Here is a 17,031-nt window from a genome sequence, read left to right on the forward strand (position 1 = left end):
CTCCACACCTCAGACTGCTACACCATAACTCAGACTACTACTCTATAACTCAGACTGCTACTCCACAACTCATACTACTACTCCATAACTCAGTACTACTCCATAGCTCAGACTGCTACTCCATAACTCAGTACTACTCCATAACTCAGACTGCTACTCCATAACTCAGACTACTACTCCATAACTCAGATCAGACTACTACTCCATAACTCAGACTACTGCTCCATAACTCAGACTACTACTCCATAACTCAGACTACTGCTCCATAACTCAGACTACTACTCCATAACTCAGACTGCTACTCCATAACTCAGACTACTCCTCCATAACTCAGACTACTGCTCCATAACTCAGACTACTACTCCATAACTCAGACTGCTACTCCATAACTCAGACTACTACTCCATAACTCAGACTATTGCTCCATAACTCAGACTACTACTCCATAACTCAGACTACTGCTCCATAACTCAGACTACTGCTCCATAACTCAGACTACTACTCCATAACTCAGATCAGGCTGCTACTCCATATCTCAGGCTGCTACTCCATAACTCAGACTACTACTCCATAACTCAGACTACTACTCCATAACTCAGACTGCTACTCCATAACTCAGACTGCTACTCCATAACTCAGACTACTACTCCATAACTCAGACTGCTACTCCATAACTCAGACTGCTACTCCATAACTCAGACTGCTACTCCATAACTCAGACTGCTACTCCATAACTCAGACTGCTACTCCATAACTCAGACTGCTACTCCATAACTCAGACTGCTACTCCATAACTCAGACTGCTACTCCATAACTCAGACTGCTACTCCATAACTCAGACTGCTACTCCATAACTCAGACTGCTACTCCATAACTCAGACTGCTACTCCATAACTCAGACTGCTACTCCATAACTCAGACTGCTACTCCATAACTCAGACTGCTACTCCATAACTCAGACTGCTACTCCATAACTCAGACTGCTACTCCATAACTCAGACTACTGCTCCATAACTCAGACTGCTACTCCATAACTCAGACTGCTACTCCATAACTCAGACTGCTACTCCATAACTCAGACTGCTACTCCATAACTCAGACTGCTACTCCATAACTCAGACTGCTACTCCATAACTCAGACTGCTACTCCATAACTCAGACTGCTACTCCATAACTCAGACTGCTACTCCATAACTCAGACTGCTACTCCATAACTCAGACTGCTACTCCATAACTCAGACTGCTACTCCATACTCAGACTGCTACTCCATAACTCAGACTGCTACTCCATAACTCAGACTGCTACTCCATAACTCAGACTACTACTCCATAACTCAGACTGCTACTCCATAACTCAGACTGCTGCTCCATAACTCAGACTGCTACTCCATAACTCAGACTGCTACTCCATAACTCAGACTGCTACTCCATAACTCAGACTGCTACTCCATAACTCAGACTGCTACTCCATAACTCAGACTGCTACTCCATAACTCAGACTGCTACTCCATAACTCAGACTGCTACTCCATAACTCAGACTGCTACTCCATAACTGAAAGCCAAAGGCAGCAGTTTTTCCACTGGAGCTATGTGGTTAAATAGGCTGGCTAGGTGACAGTGTCAGAAAGTACAGGGTGTCTCTCTGTTCTCTACCCATCCTATAATCTGCAATCTTTTTATTTCTTCTCTTGGGTTCAACCAAACTACTGCTTGTCCATGCCAAACTGACTGACTGAATTCTGTTTAGCTGTGCGTTTGACTCCAATGAGAGAATCCATTGAGTTGTAGATATACAAGTTCCCCAAAACTGTATTAGTTCAGCTGCAGTGCCAATACCCATTGCCTTCTAACATGGTTGGTTGGGTTAATGCTTGGCAAAATCTACTGAAAACATCAGGTCTGCATTGTATAGGATGAACTCTTTGGCAGCATGCGATATGAGAACTAATATATGAGTGTACATCAGGGGAGTGTTGTAATAACATCCACCAGCAGTCTCTGTACTGCCAGCTCATGCAACACTTGGCTGGGCCTTTATGTTATTAAGAGGCCACGCCTACATCCCAAATGGCACCCTAGTCTCTATAAAGTGCACTACTCTGACCAGCGCCCATGCTAACACCTCCAGGCCAAAGGAACAAACAAACACGTGTGATTCCAGCTGGGAATGATTCTTTCAAGAGATTGTTTTCTCTTGACAATAACTCCTAATCAGGGTTCTACAGTGTGACCATTTTACACAGCTTCCCTCGTAACCTGTACGAAGACGTCAGTGTGTGTGCTCATAAAAAAATCTGTGGTGGTGTTCTCATTGCTCCAGCGATGTCCTCGGCGTCTGTTACTGGGTGAACTGAGGATTGCACCACGTGTGGTCGGAATCCACCTTGGCACCCGTCCTGATAGCCTGGGGGAGGGAAAGGGGGAGAAAGAGAGATGTTGAAGGGGAAGCATCTAGTTACCTCCTTCACTCTCCCAGAGCTGTCTAAATGTTGTTTTATTACATTTTCAATAAGCTAATGGGCAGCCATCTTGAACTTCTACTGTAGGGCCGTTGTGGTTCAAAATATAGAGATACACGTACAGACCTGTAGACAACTTAGTACTGACACCGTATCTGTTTGGTGAAGATCCATGTTTGTTCAAATGACCATTTTCCAGTTCCAACATTGAACAAACAGAAATTGGCATCTTCCAGCATCTTAACAGCCCCAATGGCCTGGATATCCTGCGAGCCTTGAGTGTATTGCTGGAGGGGCCAGCAGACCTCTTTGTCTGGAAGACAGAGTCCTAGTTTGTTTCCCTGTCATCCATCATGAAGACAGAAACCAGCCAGAAAACAACAGGAAGCAGCTGCATTGGTCTGTGGTGTCGTTCATGTAGAGAATCAGTACGTATTGAAACAAGTGATGTTATAGTAGAGAGCTTCAGATTCCTGTTTTTCAACAAACTGTTGTTGCTTGGACCACAAGTGACAAATAATCTCTTTTAATAACAACGATTCTCCATGCATGGAAAAACAAAACAGTGTTATGAGTTATTTTGAACTTCTGTCAGATGGATTTAATGAAAGACTGATGTCAACTCAAAGTAATTTCTTTCCTTTTATGAGGGCTGGAGATTGTATAGTTTGACGGTCCTACATATTTGGGTGTGTACATACATTAATTAAAAACATGATGGCATATGGCCTGTTGGTATTTATGAGGAAATGTTATGTGTAGCAGTCTTCAACATGTTTAATCATGGTTTGTGTGTTCGTTTTTAAAATCTGTGTTCATTGCTTGATATGTCTTGTTAACGTTGGCTCAGAAAATGTATACAAGTATAGTTGTGGTTCAAGTCTAGTCAAGGATGAAAAATATAGCACTCACACCCAACTCCCCATGCAGCCTGGGGATCCTTCTGAGCCCCCCCTCTTCCCTGTACAGTGACCTCTGTAAATCAGCATGTTCATTGGATGTGTGTGAGAGCAGGTTGGCTCATGTCCTCTCCATTGCACGTCAAACTGGATCACTTTGTCTATCGTGATGAGCTCGGGGCCAAATCACTCATTTCCCTTTTAGCACAGGGATGGATTTACAGTATGTTGTGAGAATATTGGTTAATCGGATGGTAAAAACTGTTACCCTGTGAGAATACTATTCCATGGTGAAATGTAGCCGCACTGTGTGTGTGTGTGTGTGTGTGTGTGTGTGTGTGTGTGTGTGTGTGTGTGTGTGTGTGTGTGTGTGTGTGTGTGTGTGTGTGTGTGTGTGTGTGTGTGTGTGTGTGTGTGTGTGTGTGTGCATTCATGCGTGCGTGCGTGTGCCTCAAACTTTCCATGTTCACATTAGTTGCTCCCTCCCGCCTCTCCCATGTAGCCTGTTCTTTAATGTTCTGTAATGTCCCAGTGTTTAGTACTAATCAGAAAGGACTGTTGGACACGGGACAGAGTTCTTTAGGACTTAGTCACCTCGTCCATGTTTCAGTGCCTTGACCTAGTTTGAGCAGTTTGTGTTTAGCCTGCAGAGCTCTGCAATACACATGTTCTCTCTTTACTTGATTTATTTACAAAATGTTTTGTTTGTTTGTTTGTTTCCATCCATTTTTACTTCCTGGTTACAGTTGTTTCATAAATTCCTGTTTTTGGTGTGTTTCCAGGGAGACATCCAGCAGTTGTTGATTGTGGCGGACCACCGTGCTGCCTATGACTACTGTGAACACTACAGCCCTGACTGTGAGGTCCCTGTCCCAGAGCAGCCCCAAGCCCAGGACCCCAACACAGACGAATATGTGAGTCACTTCATCACCTCTCCAGACTCTTACAGTATATTTACAGTATGTTTTATACTCTATCCTTCTTTTCAGTTGGGTCTCTCTCTTCTTACATCTCAAGGTAATTGTCTTCAGGTCGAAGTCAACTTGCTGTGTTGGCTTGAGAAGTTGAACAACTAGATAACAAACTACTGTATGTAATAAATTGCTCATTTTTGGACAGGCAGAGGTTAAGGGAAACTATTGGTCAGGGTGTGTCCTTTGGGGCCTTGTGAGGAGTACCTGCTCTAGCAAGAACATAAAATCCAACCAAAGAAGCTCTAAACTCCAGGTTCAAACAGTCAAGGAGTTCAGTGCATTATATCAAATACAGCATACCCTGAGGCCTTCCCTGATATTCCCTGATACAGTATTCCTTCATCCCTTTATCAATAAGCGGTTCTTTGATTAGGGATCAGGCTGTGTTGGTTGGACAAACTACTGGAATGAAAGAGCTGCATCGCTGGGGGGGAAAAAACGCTGTCTGCCAGAGAGAAAGTGCTGAGTGCTGGGAAATCAACAGGGTTGAATCTGCTATGCAGTTATAGAGGGAATGAAATATGCAGGAATGGCAGACTACTTGCCTAAGCCTGTATCTCCATACTCTATGCTGAATGGAGATTTTCTTTCTATATCTGCCCCCAATCTATTAAACAACTCTGCTGTCCTACCTTGGCATGGTAAATCTTAATCCTTTGGAGGAGAAGGACATTATCAATTCAACAAGCTAACCAACCACACCCTTGGACTCTTTCCAGTTGAAGTGGTGATCTCAGCTTTCTTATGAAGTGAACTAGTCAGAGAGAGAACCAGAACCATAGTGTGCCCAATCACAACTCCTGTACCTCTCATCTCAGCCCATCTGGAGCTGTTTAGAACCAAAGGGAACCAGTTCACCCTAGAGAACCGTAGTAATAGTACCATAGTAGAACTACAGCCAAACCAGAGTCAAACGTAACTGTCACAAACACATACCTCAAACATGTTTCAGACCTGTTTTGGGTTTGTTCATAATCTGGTTCCAATAGTAGGGCTAATATGGAGCAGACCTCACAGAAAAGAAAAACTTCAGAATGACTGAAGCAAATAGTGCCTCTCTCCCCTCAGTGCTTGATGGGGATGAGCTCTATGACAGAGAGCTACTCTATGGCACACCATCTTTCTGTGCATTGTACCTCCGTAAGCAAGTAAAGTAAGTAAGCATAAAATGGAAGTGCCCCCCACCTCTGCCGACCCACCCTTCTTAAAAACCTTCACTCCAGATCTACCTTCGTACCACTTCACAACCCCCTATCCCATCCCCCTCCCCACAGAATGGGTCAGGTAGGTTTGACATTCTTGGCGTGATTTCTGATCAGATTCAGACTCAGCCCACCTTTTGTTGGGGATTCATCCAGTGGAGGCCATGTTGAACCACGTTGAAACCATGTGATATTGATAATCTTCCACTAATTCCGTTTCAGCCATTGCCTCCTCAATTAAGGTGCCACAAACCTCCTGTGACATCATCCCAATATCAGACACATCTGTATGTTATCATAATGTTAGGCTGTTTTCATAGAGTACAAAGCAATGTCTTTCTTTCTCTCTTTCTCTGTCTGTTGTCTAATATCTCTCTGTCTCTCTCTCTCATCATTATGTGTATGTCATTTCAACCATCAACCATTATCCATTTCCCTGTATGTATAGAGCACAGAGGAGGACCCTATCTGTTGTCTTACAGTACAAAGAAATGTTTTTCTTTCTCTCTCTTTCTTTGCCTGTCTCTCACTCTCTTACTCTGTCTCTCTCTCTTACTCTGTCTCTCTCTCTCTTACTCTGTCTCTCTCTCTCTTACTCTGTCTCTCTCTCTTACTCTGTCTCACTCTCTTACTCTGTCTGTCTCTCTCTCTCTCTTACTCTGTCTCTCTCTCTTACTCTGTCTCTCTCTCTCTGTCTCTCTCTCTCTTGCTCTGTCTCTCTCTCTTACTCTGTCTCTCTCTCTCTTACTCTGTCTCTCTCTCTCTTACTCTGTCTCTCTCTCTCTTACTCTGTCTCTCTCTCTCCTACTCTGTCTCTCTCTCTCTTACTCTGCCTCTCTCTCTCTGTCTTCTCTCTCTCTTTCTTTGCCTGTCTCTCACTCTCTTACTCTGTCTCTCTCTCTCTGTCTCTCTCTCTTACTCTGTCTCTCTCTCTCTTACTCTGTCTCTCTCTCTCTTACTCTGTCTCTCTCTCTCTCTGTCTTTCTCTCTCTTTCTTTGCCTGTCTCTCTCTCTCTTACTCTCTCTCTCTCTCTCTTACTCTGTCTCTCTCTCTCTTACTCTGTCTCTCTCTCTCTTACTCTCTCTCACTCTCTTACTCTGTCTCTCTCTCTCTCTTACTCTGTCTCTCTCTCTCTCTCTCTGTCTCTCTCTCTCTGTCTCTCTCTCTTACTCTGTCTCTCTCTCTCTCTTACTCTGTCTCTCTCTCTCTTACTCTCTCTCTCTCTCTTACTCTGTCTCTCTCTCTCTTACTCTGTCTCTCTCTCTCTTACTCTGTCTCTCTCTCTCTCTCTGTCTCTCCTCTCTCTCTCTCTCTTTACTCTGTCTCTCTCTCTCTTACTCTGTCTCTCTCTCTCTTACTCTGTCTCTCTCTCTGTCTCTCTCTCTCTGTCTTCTCTCTTACTCCTGTCTCTCTCTCTCTTACTCTGTCTCTCTCTCTCTTACTCTGTCTCTCTCTCGCTCTCTGTCTCTCTTCTCTTACTCTGTCTCTCTCTCTCTTACTCTGTCTCTCTCTCTCTTACTCTGTCTCTCTCTTCTCTCTGTCTTTCTCTCTCTTTCTTTGCCTGTCTCTCTCTCTCTCTCTCTACGTCTTCTCTCTCCCTCTTCGCTGTCTCTCTCTCTCTTTACTCTGTCTCTCTCTCTCTTACTCTGTCTCTCTCTCTTACTCTGTCTCTCTCTCTCTTACTCTGTCTCTCTCTCTCTTACTCTGTCTCTCTCTCTCTTACTCTGTCTCTCTCTCTCTTACTCTGTCTCTCTCTCTCTTACTCTGTCTCTCTCTCTCTCTTACTCTGTCTCTCTCTCTCTTACTCTGTCTCTCTCTCTCTTACTCTGTCTCTCTCTCTCTACTCTGTCTCTCTCTCTCTTACTCTGTCTCTCTCTCTCTCTTACTCTGTCTCTCTCTCTCTTACTCTGTCTCTCTCTCTCTCTCTGTCTCTCTCTCTCTGTCTCTCACTCTCTTACTCTGTCTCTCTCTCTCTCTCTCTCTGTCTCTCTCTCTTACTCTGTCTCTCTCTCTCTTACTCTGTCTCTCTCTCTCTCTGTCTTTCTCTCTCTTTCTTTGCCTGTCTCTCTCTCTCTTACTCTGTCTCTCTCTCTCTTACTCTGTCTCTCTCTCTTACTCTGTCTCTCTCTCTCTTACTCTGTCTCTCTCTCTTACTCTGTCTCTCTCTCTCTTACTCTGTCTCTCTCTCTCTTACTCTGTCTCTCTCTCTCTTACTCTGTCTCTCTCTCTCTTACTCTGTCTCTCTCTCTCTTACTCTGTCTCTCTCTCTCTTACTCTGTCTCTCTCTCTCTTACTCTGTCTCTCTCTCTTACTCTGTCCTCTCTCTCTCTACTCTGTCTCTCTCTCTCTCTGTCTCTCTCTCTTCTCTGTCTCTCTCCTCTCTTAACTCTGTCTCTACTCTGTCTCTCTCTTCTTCTCTCTTACTCTGTCTCTCTCTCTCTCTCGGTCTCTCTCTCTCTGTCTTTCTCTCTTACTCTGTCTCTCTCTCTCTACTCTGTCTCTCTCTCTCTTACTCTGTCTCTCTCTCTCTTACTCTGTCTCTCTCTCTCTTACTCTGTCTCTCTCTCTCTTACTCTGTCTCTCTCTCTCTACTCTGTCTCTCTCTCTCTTACTCTGTCTCTCTCTCTCTCTCTGTCTCTCTCTCTTACTTCTGTCTCTCTCTCTTCTTACTCGTCTCTCTCTCTCTGTCTCTCTCTCTTACTCTGTCTCTCTCTCTCTTACTCTGTCTCTCACTCTCTTACTCTGTCTCTCTCTCTCTCTCTCTCTTACTCTGTCTCTCTCTCTCTCTCTGTCTCTCTCTCTTACTCTGTCTCTCCTCTCTTACTCTGTCTCTCTCTCTCTTACTCTGTCTCTCTCTCTCTTACTCTGTCTCTCTCTCTCTTACTCTGTCTCTCTCTCTCTTACTCTGGTCTCTCTCTCTCTCTCTGTCTCTCTCTCTCTCTCTCTTACTCTGCTCTCTCTCTCTTACTCTGTCTCTCTCTCTCTGTCTCTCTCTTTACTCTGTCTCTCTCTCTCTTACTCTGTCTCTCACTCTCTTACTCTGTCTCTCTCTCTCTCTTACTCTGTCTCTCTCTCTCTCTCCTGTCTCTCTCTTTACTCTGTCTCTCTCTCTCTTACTCTGTCTCTCTCTCTCTTACTCTGTCTCTCTCTCTCTTACTCTGTCTCTCTCTCTCTCTGTCTCTCTCTCTCTTACTCTGTCTCTCTCTCTCTTACTCTGTCTCTCTCTCTGTCTCTCTCTCTCTCTCTCTCTTACTCTGTCTCTCTACTCTGTCTCTCTCTCTCTTACTCTGTCTCTCTCTCTCTGTCTCTCTCTCTCTGTCTCTCTCTCTCTGTCTCTCTCTCTTACTCTGTCTCTCTCTCTCTTACTCTGTCTCTCACTTCTTACTCTGTCTCTTACTCTGTCTCTCTCTCTCTCTTACTCTGTCTCTCTCTCTCTCTGTCTCTCTCTCTCTGTCTCTCTCTCTTACTCTGTCTCTCTCTCTCTTACTCTGTCTCTCTCTCTCTTACTCTGTCTCTCTCTCTCTCTCTGTCTCTCTCTCTCTCTCTCTCTCTCTCTTACTCTGTCTCTCTCTCTCTTACTCTGTCTCTCTCTCTGTCTCTCCTCTGTCTCTCTCTCTCTGTCTCTCTCTCTTACTCTGTCTCTCTCTCTCTTACTCTGTCTCTCTCTCTCTTACTCTGTCTCTCTCTCTTACTCTGTACTCTGTCTCTCTCTCTTACTCTGTCTCTCTCTCTCTTACTCTGTCTCTCTCTCTCTCTGTCTCTCTCTCTCTCTCTGTCTCTCCTCTCTCTCTCTCTCTTACTCTGTCTCTCTCTCCTTCTGTCTCTCTCTCTCTGTCTCTCTCTCTCTTGTCTCTCTCTCTTACTCTGTCTCTCTCTCTACTCTGTCTCTCTCTCTCTTACTCTGTCTCTCTCTCTCTTACTCTGTCTCTCTCTCTTACTCTGTCTCTCTCTCTCTTACTCTGTCTCTCTCTCTTACTCTGTCTCTCTCTCTCTTACTCTGTCTCTCTCTCTCTCTGTCTCTCTCTCTCTTACTCTGTCTCTCTCTCTCTTACTCTGTCTCTCTCTCTCTTACTCTGTCTCTCTCTCTCTCTCTGTGTCTCTCACTCTCTTACTCTGTCTCTCTCTCTCTCTCTCTGTCTCTCTCTCTTACTCTGTCTCTCTCTCTCTGTCTTTCTCTCTCTTTCTTTGCCTGTCTCTCTCTCTCTTACTCTGTCTCTCTCTCTCTGTCTTTCTCTCTCTTTCTCTTTTCTCTCTCTCTCTCTCTCACACACACCCTCCTCTCTTATTACTGTCATTTTCAACCATCAACCATCATCCATTAAATCAATAATATAAAAGAGGGGATGTGTTATGGGGATTATTGGAACAACATGATGTGGTCGCTAGGAAGACATGAGTTCTGTCAGCCAATAATCACCATAACTCACACCCTCAAGTATATTATTGCGTATATGAAACGGTTTTACACAGAAAGCAAGAACTATGAAAGAATAACTTTCTGGTCAACCATTACTGTTAGTGGAGTGATCATAAAGTGATTCAATCATTTTTCGATAACGCATGACTAGCTGTGGTGTTGTGCTCAATAACACCACAGCTGGAATGCACTTTTGACCAATCCGATTGCTTGGCGGGAAGTAACCGTTTCATAATTCCCTGTATTGTATAGAACACAGAGGAGGACAGCTATTACTATGAGTATCCTTACTATGAGGACATGGATGGGAAACCTTCCGAGTCCACCTCCGAGACTGAGACTGACGAACAAGCTGGACCTGCCACGGAAGACGTAAAGGTACTGTCCCCTTTCTGTCCCATGTCCCCTGTCCTTTTAAAAGACTACCGTCTATCTCCAGTGGGGTGGGACTTGGCACCCTCTCCCCATCCCATACCTTGTTTTATAATGTAGTGATTGCTGTTGATGCTGAGTATGTTCCAATGTCAGTTTTGAATGACATCTTGGTCAGGTCGCCCTTTGAAAAGCTATTCTTTATCTCAATGACTTTAAATTAAAGTTACTGTAAATGAAAACAATTCATCAACAGTGTTGTATAGGCTACAGTTTGTCCTCCTGACATTGTGTTGTCCTCCTCTCCAGGTGTCCGTGCCAGAGAGCGGCCGTGTGGTCACCTCAGTCAAAGAGGTGGTGTCATCAGTCAGGGATACAGCCAGTCAGGGAGTCGAGGGCAAAGTGTTGACCGCTGTATCTACCGGCAGCGCCTCCGCTGCAGCAGGAGCCGGAGCTGCCGGCGAGGAGGCCTACGGGGAAGAGACCAGCCCTTACGATGGCTATGACACAGATAGTTATGGGAACTATGAATCATACTACGACGAGTCCACGGCCTCGCCCGACGCCAGTCGCAGAGTCACCATCAGCAGCTCAAGCACGGGGACCGGCGCAGGGGTGGAGCTGGACCTGGGGTTGGGGTCAAAGTTTGACCTGGGCACGGGGGCGGAGTTTGAGAAGGTCATCACCAGTAGTGGAGTCACCATCACACGCAACAAGACCTCGGTGAGTTACACACGGTTGTTGTGTGCTTGTGTGGTAATGCCCTATGTTTTACCAGTTAGATGTTGTATCTGGAATGTGTCACATAACATCTTATCATATCTCAGTGTGTCCCATTGACTCACTGTGCCTGTCCTTTCCTCTCTGGTCTCTCAGGCTGGAACAGGCTACAATGACAACTATGGTGAGGGTTATGACCTGTATGGAGAGGGAGAGGAGTACAGCATCGGTGGCGGTGGCCATGACAGCAGAACCAGCAGCAGCAGTACTGTCGAAATCGGTACTGGTGGTGGAGGTGGATCTGTATCGGTCGGGGGCGGTTCTGTTTCTGTTGGGGGTGGTTCCGTTTCCGTTGGTGGTGGTTCCGTTTCCGTTGGGGGCGGTTCCGTTTCCGTTGGGGGCGGTTCCGTTTCCGTTGGGGGCGGTTCCGTCTCTGTAGGAGGATCTGCCAGCGCCGGAGGTGGGGCGGCAAGAGCAGGAGCTGGGGATTCGGTTGCCACGGGAGCCGGGGGCCAGGGTGTGGCTATTGAGGGAGACTACACTGATCTGGAGGGCGATCGGTTCAAAGAGGAGTCCATCTCTGAGTATGCGGACGCAGACTATGGAGACCTGGACTACGGTGGACAGGGGGAGAAGGTGCTGCCAGCCGAGACAGACGAGTACTACGGACAGGTAGGGACGATGATGGTGATGGTAATCATGATGATAATGATAATACTCAAAATTGTAGTGATGATAATGATGATGGTGGTGCTGATGATGATGGTGATGCCGGGCGATATACTATGATAATGATGATGGTGGTAGTGATGATGATGATGGAGGTGCTGATATTGATGATGGTGGTGATGATGATGAGGATGGTGACGGTATACTATGATGATGATGGTGGTGGTGATGATGATGATGGTGGTGGTGTTAATGATGATGATGATAGTGGTGGTGATGATGATGATGATGGTAATGATAATGATGATGATGGTGGTGGTGATGATGATGATGATGATGATGATGATGGTGGTAACGATGATGATGGTGGTGGTGGTGGTGATGATGATTGTGGTGATGATGATGATGATGATGATGATGGTAAGGATGATGATGATGATGGTGGTGGTGCTGGTGATAATGATTATGATGTCGGCGATAGACTATGATGGTGGTGGTGGTGGTGATGATGATTGTGGTGGTGATGATGGTGGTGATGATGATGATGATGATGATGGTAAGGATGATGATGATGATGGTGGTGGTGCTGGTGATAATGATTATGATGTCGGCGATAGACTATGATGATGGTGGTGGTGATGATGGTGTTGGTTGTGGTGATGATGGTGGTGGTGGTGGTGATATGATGATGATGGTGGTGGTGATAATGATTATGATGTCGGCAATAGACTATGATGATGATGGTAATGTTGATGTCATTTGCAGGTTGATGGGTCTCGGGGAGAGAAGGGACAGAAGGGAGAACCTGCTATCATTGAGCCTGTGAGTATAATTTATCCAACGTGTGTGTGTGTGTTTCACATACGTGTGTCTGTGTGAGTGTGTGTTTCACATGTGTGTCTGCGTGATTGTGTGTATGATTATTTCAAAACCAAGCCATGAGTCATCACACACCACTGACTGACAATCATATAAATCACATGATGCAGTATTACACATTGGTCTCTGCATCCTCCTGCTGTGTCCTGCAGCAAGGCCACCTCTGGTCCAAAGGTTGAACATTTGGAGTATGGATACATAGAGGAAAATGAATGATCATCTGGGGTGTAAACACTCTGGGCTAGCATAAACACTGACCAGGGAGAGTGCAGCTGGGAAAGGGAGGGAAGAGAAAGAGAGAGAGGGGGAGAAGACAGAGGAAATCTCCCTAAGACTTCCCCACCTCCCAGTGATCTAAAGATCTCACAGATGGAAAATAGCCAGTCCCTACTTGGGAGTTTTACTCCAGCACTCCACATTCATCAGGGGACGGTGTTGACTTGCAGAGCTAAAGCCATGGCTATACCTGATATGCCAATGTCATCACGTACGAGTTCAATACCTCAATCTGACCTGAGTCACAGAACCACAGCTGTCTCCCTATAAACAAATGTCACTGTGCTCAACTGTATGCGCGTGTGCTTTACCACCCAGAATGAGCCTGTGAGTCGTCCATCTTGTTCACATTGTAAATAAACAAGGAGCAGAGCTCCCTCCTTTCAGTCCAATCCCCATTTGTCTGCAGTGACGACAACCCCCATCCCCCTGCCAGTCCCATCCAACCCACCCATACCACACACATACTGACCACACACACCATGGACGCATGGCCACACGCATGCACGCACGCACTCACACACTACACACACACACCATGCACGCACGCACTCACACACTACACACTACACACTCACACACTACACACTACACACTCACACACTACACACACACACACTCCTCTATCTGTTTACTGCTGTGATCAGTCACTCTAAGCCTGAGTCCATACATCTACACAGGACCACTGTTTGACAGACAGACTTACAGTGCATTCATACCCCTGGACTTTTTTCACATTTTGTTATGTTACACCCTTATTCTAAAATGGATGAAATAGTATTTCCCCCTCATCAGTCTACATACAATACCCCATAAAAACATGATTTTTGTGTTTACTTTTTTTTACCACTTTTTCGCCCCAATTGGTAGTTACAGTCTTGTCCCATCTCTGCAACTCCCGTATGGACTCGGGGGGAGGCGAAGGTCAAGAGCCATGTGTCCTCTGTAAACATGACACTGCCAAGCCGCACTGCTTCTTGACACATTGATCGCTTAACCCAATGCCAGCTGCACCAATGTGTCGGAGGAAACATCGTACATAACTGGCGACCGAAGTCAGCGTGCATGCACCCTTCCCGCCACAAGGAATCACTAGAGCGTGATGGGACAAGGACGTCCTGGCCGGGCAAACCCTTCCCTAACCCGGACGACGCTGAGGCAATTGTGCACCGCCTCGTGTCTCCAGGTCATGGCCTTCGCCCCAGTCTGACGTCCTGAGCGCTCTGAAGAAGGTTTTCATCAAGGATCTCTCTGTACTTTGCTAAGGTTAATCTTTCCCTCAATCCTGACTAGTCTCCCAGTCCCTGCCGCTCAATAACATCCCCACAGCATGATGCTGCCACGACCATGCTTCACCATAGGGATGGTGCAAGATTTCCTCCAGACGTGACGCTTGGCATTCAGGCCAAAGAGTTCAATCTTGGTGTCATCAGACCAGAGCATCTTGTTTCTCATGATCTGAGAGTCCTTTAGGTGCCTTTTGCCAAACTCCAAGTGGCTGTCATGTGCTGCAGAGATGGTTGTTCTTCTGGAAGGTTCTCCGATCTCCACAGAGGAACTCTAGAGCTCTGTCAGAGTGACCATCGGGTTCTTGGTCAACTCCCTGACCAAAGCCCTTCTCCCCCGATTGCTCAGTTTGGCCCGGGCGGCCAGCTCTAGGAAGAGTTTTGATGGTTCCAAACTTATTATATTTAAGAATGATGGAGGCCATTGTGTTCTTGGGGACCTTCAATGCTGCAGAAATGTTTTGGTACCCTTCCCCAGATCTGTGCCTTGACACAATCCTCTCTCGGAGCTCTAGAGACAATTCATTCGACCTCATGGCTTGGTTTTTGCTCTGACATGCACTATCAACTATGGGAACTTATATAGACAGGTGTGTGCCTATCCAAATCATGTCCAATCAATAGAATTTACCACAGGTGGACTCCAATCAAGTTGTAGAAACATCTCAAGGATGATCAATAGAAACAGGATGTACCTGAGCTCAATGTTGAGTCTCTTAGCAAAGGGTCTGAATACTTATGTAAATAAGTTATTTAAGTTTTTTATTTGTAATAACTTTGCAATATATATTTTTTTAACTGTTTTCGCTTTGTTGTTATGAGGTATTTTGTGCAGATTGATGAATTTTCAATATTTTCAATCCATTTTAGAATAAGGCTGTAATGTAACCAAATGTGGAAAACGTCAAGGGGTCTGAGTACTTTCAGAATGCACTATACTATAGGCAAAGTGTGACGTGACCTCACACACTTATCCATAAACACACATCAAACAAAAAACCCAGGTATGGCTCTGGGAATGTTAAAGACCCAGGTATGGGTCTGGGAATGTTAAAGACCCAGGTATGGCTCTGGGAATGTTAAAGACCCAGGTATGGCTCTGGGAATGTTAAAGACCCAGGTATGGGTCTGGGAATGTAAAAGACCCAGGTATGGCTCTGGGAATGTTAAAGACCCAGGTATGGCTCTGGGAATGTTAAAGACCCTGGTATGGGTCTGGGAATGTTACATACCCAGGTATGGCTCTGGGAATGTTAAAGACCCAGGTATGGCTCTGGGAATGTAAAAGACCCAGGTATGGCTCTGGGAATGTTAAAGACCCAGGTATGGCTCTGGGAATGTTAAAGACCCATGTATGGCTCTGGGAATGTTAAATACCCATGTATGGCTCTGGGAATGTTAAAGACCCAGGTATGGCTCTGGGAATGTAAAAGACCCAGGTATGGCTCTGGGAATGTTAAAGACCCAGGCATGGCTCTGGGAATGTTAAAGACCCAGGCATGGCTCTGGGAATGTTAAAGACCCAGGTATGGCTCTGGGAATGTAAAAGACCCAAGTATGGCTCTGGGAATGTTAAAGACCCAGGCATGGCTCTGGGAATGGTAAAGACCCAGGTATGGCTCTGGGAATGTAAAAGACCCAGGTATGGCTCTGGGAATGTAAAAGACCCAGGTATGGGACTGAGAATGTAAAAGACCCAGGTATGGGACTGAGAATGTAAAAGACCCAGGTATGGCTCTGGGAATGTAAAAGACCCAGGTATGGCTCTGGAATGTTAAAGACCTGGCTTGTTGAAGATTTAGTTGGTTCTGGCTTGTAGAAGATTTAGTTGCAAAACTCTTCATCCCCTTTGGTGTTTTTTCTATTTTGTTGCATTGCAACCTGTATTTTAAATAGATTTTTATTTGGATTTCATGTAATGGACATACACAAAATAGTCCAAATTAGTGAAATATTTTTTTTTCCCCAAAATAAAAAACGGAAAAGTGGTGCGTGCATATGTATTCACACCCTTTGCTATGAAACCCCTAAATAAGATATGGTGCAACCAATTACCTTCATATGTCACATAATTAGTTAAATAAAGTCCACCTGTGTGCAATTTAAGTGTCACATTATCTGTCACATGATCTCAGTATATATACACCTGTTCTGAAAGGCCCCAGGGTCTGCAACATCACTTAGCAAGGGGAACCATCAAGCAAGCGGCACTATGAAGACCAAGGAGCTCTCCAAACAGGTCAGGGACAAAGTTGTGGAGAAGTACAGATCAGGGTTGCGTTATAAAAAAATATCAGAAACTTTGAACATCCAACGGAGCACCATTAAATCCATTATAAAAAAAATGGAAAGAAAATGGCACCACAACAAACCTGCCAAGAGAGGGCCACCCACCAAAACTCACGGACCTGGCAAGGAGGGCATTAATCAGAGAGGCAACAAAGAGACCAAAGATAACCCTGAAGGAGCTGCAAAGCTCCACAGCGGAGATTGGAGTATCTGTCCATAGGAAATCTTTAAGCCGTACACTCCACAGAGCTGGGCTTTACGGAAGAGTGGACAAAAAAAGCCATTGCTTAAAGAAAAAGATAAGCAAATACGTTTGGTGTTCATCAAAAGGCACGTGTGAGACTCCCCAAACATATGAAAGAAGGTACTCTGGTCAGATGAGACTAAAATTGAGCTTTTTGGCCGTCAAGGAAAACGCTATGTCTGGCGCAAACCCAACACCTCACATCACCCTGAGAACACCATCCCCACAGTGAAGCATGGTGGTGGCAGCATCATGATGTGGGGATGTTTTTCATCAGCAGGGACTGGAAACTGGTCAGAATTGAAGGAATGATGGATGGCGCTAAATACAGGGAACTTCTTGA

At 45.4% G+C, this 17,031-nt stretch overlaps 1 protein-coding gene across 2 annotated transcripts in view; it reads left to right on the top strand.

The window, feature by feature from the left end:
- LOC109867989 (collagen alpha-1(V) chain) overlaps positions 1-17,031 on the top strand; it is a 150,969-nt gene that overhangs the window by 64,000 nt on the left and 69,938 nt on the right. For both annotated transcript variants that reach the window (XM_031803114.1, XM_031803113.1), the window contains exons 5-9: positions 4,142-4,273; positions 10,206-10,331; positions 10,635-11,048; positions 11,202-11,717; positions 12,480-12,536. In XM_031803114.1, coding sequence (XP_031658974.1) covers positions 10,254-10,331; positions 10,635-11,048; positions 11,202-11,717; positions 12,480-12,536 — 1,065 coding nt within the window. In that variant the 5' untranslated portion in view covers positions 4,142-4,273; positions 10,206-10,253. The remainder of the gene's footprint in view (positions 1-4,141; positions 4,274-10,205; positions 10,332-10,634; positions 11,049-11,201; positions 11,718-12,479; positions 12,537-17,031) is intronic.

This window comes from Oncorhynchus kisutch, linkage group LG23, assembly GCF_002021735.2.
Source record: "Oncorhynchus kisutch isolate 150728-3 linkage group LG23, Okis_V2, whole genome shotgun sequence".
NCBI lineage: Eukaryota > Metazoa > Chordata > Actinopteri > Salmoniformes > Salmonidae > Oncorhynchus > Oncorhynchus kisutch.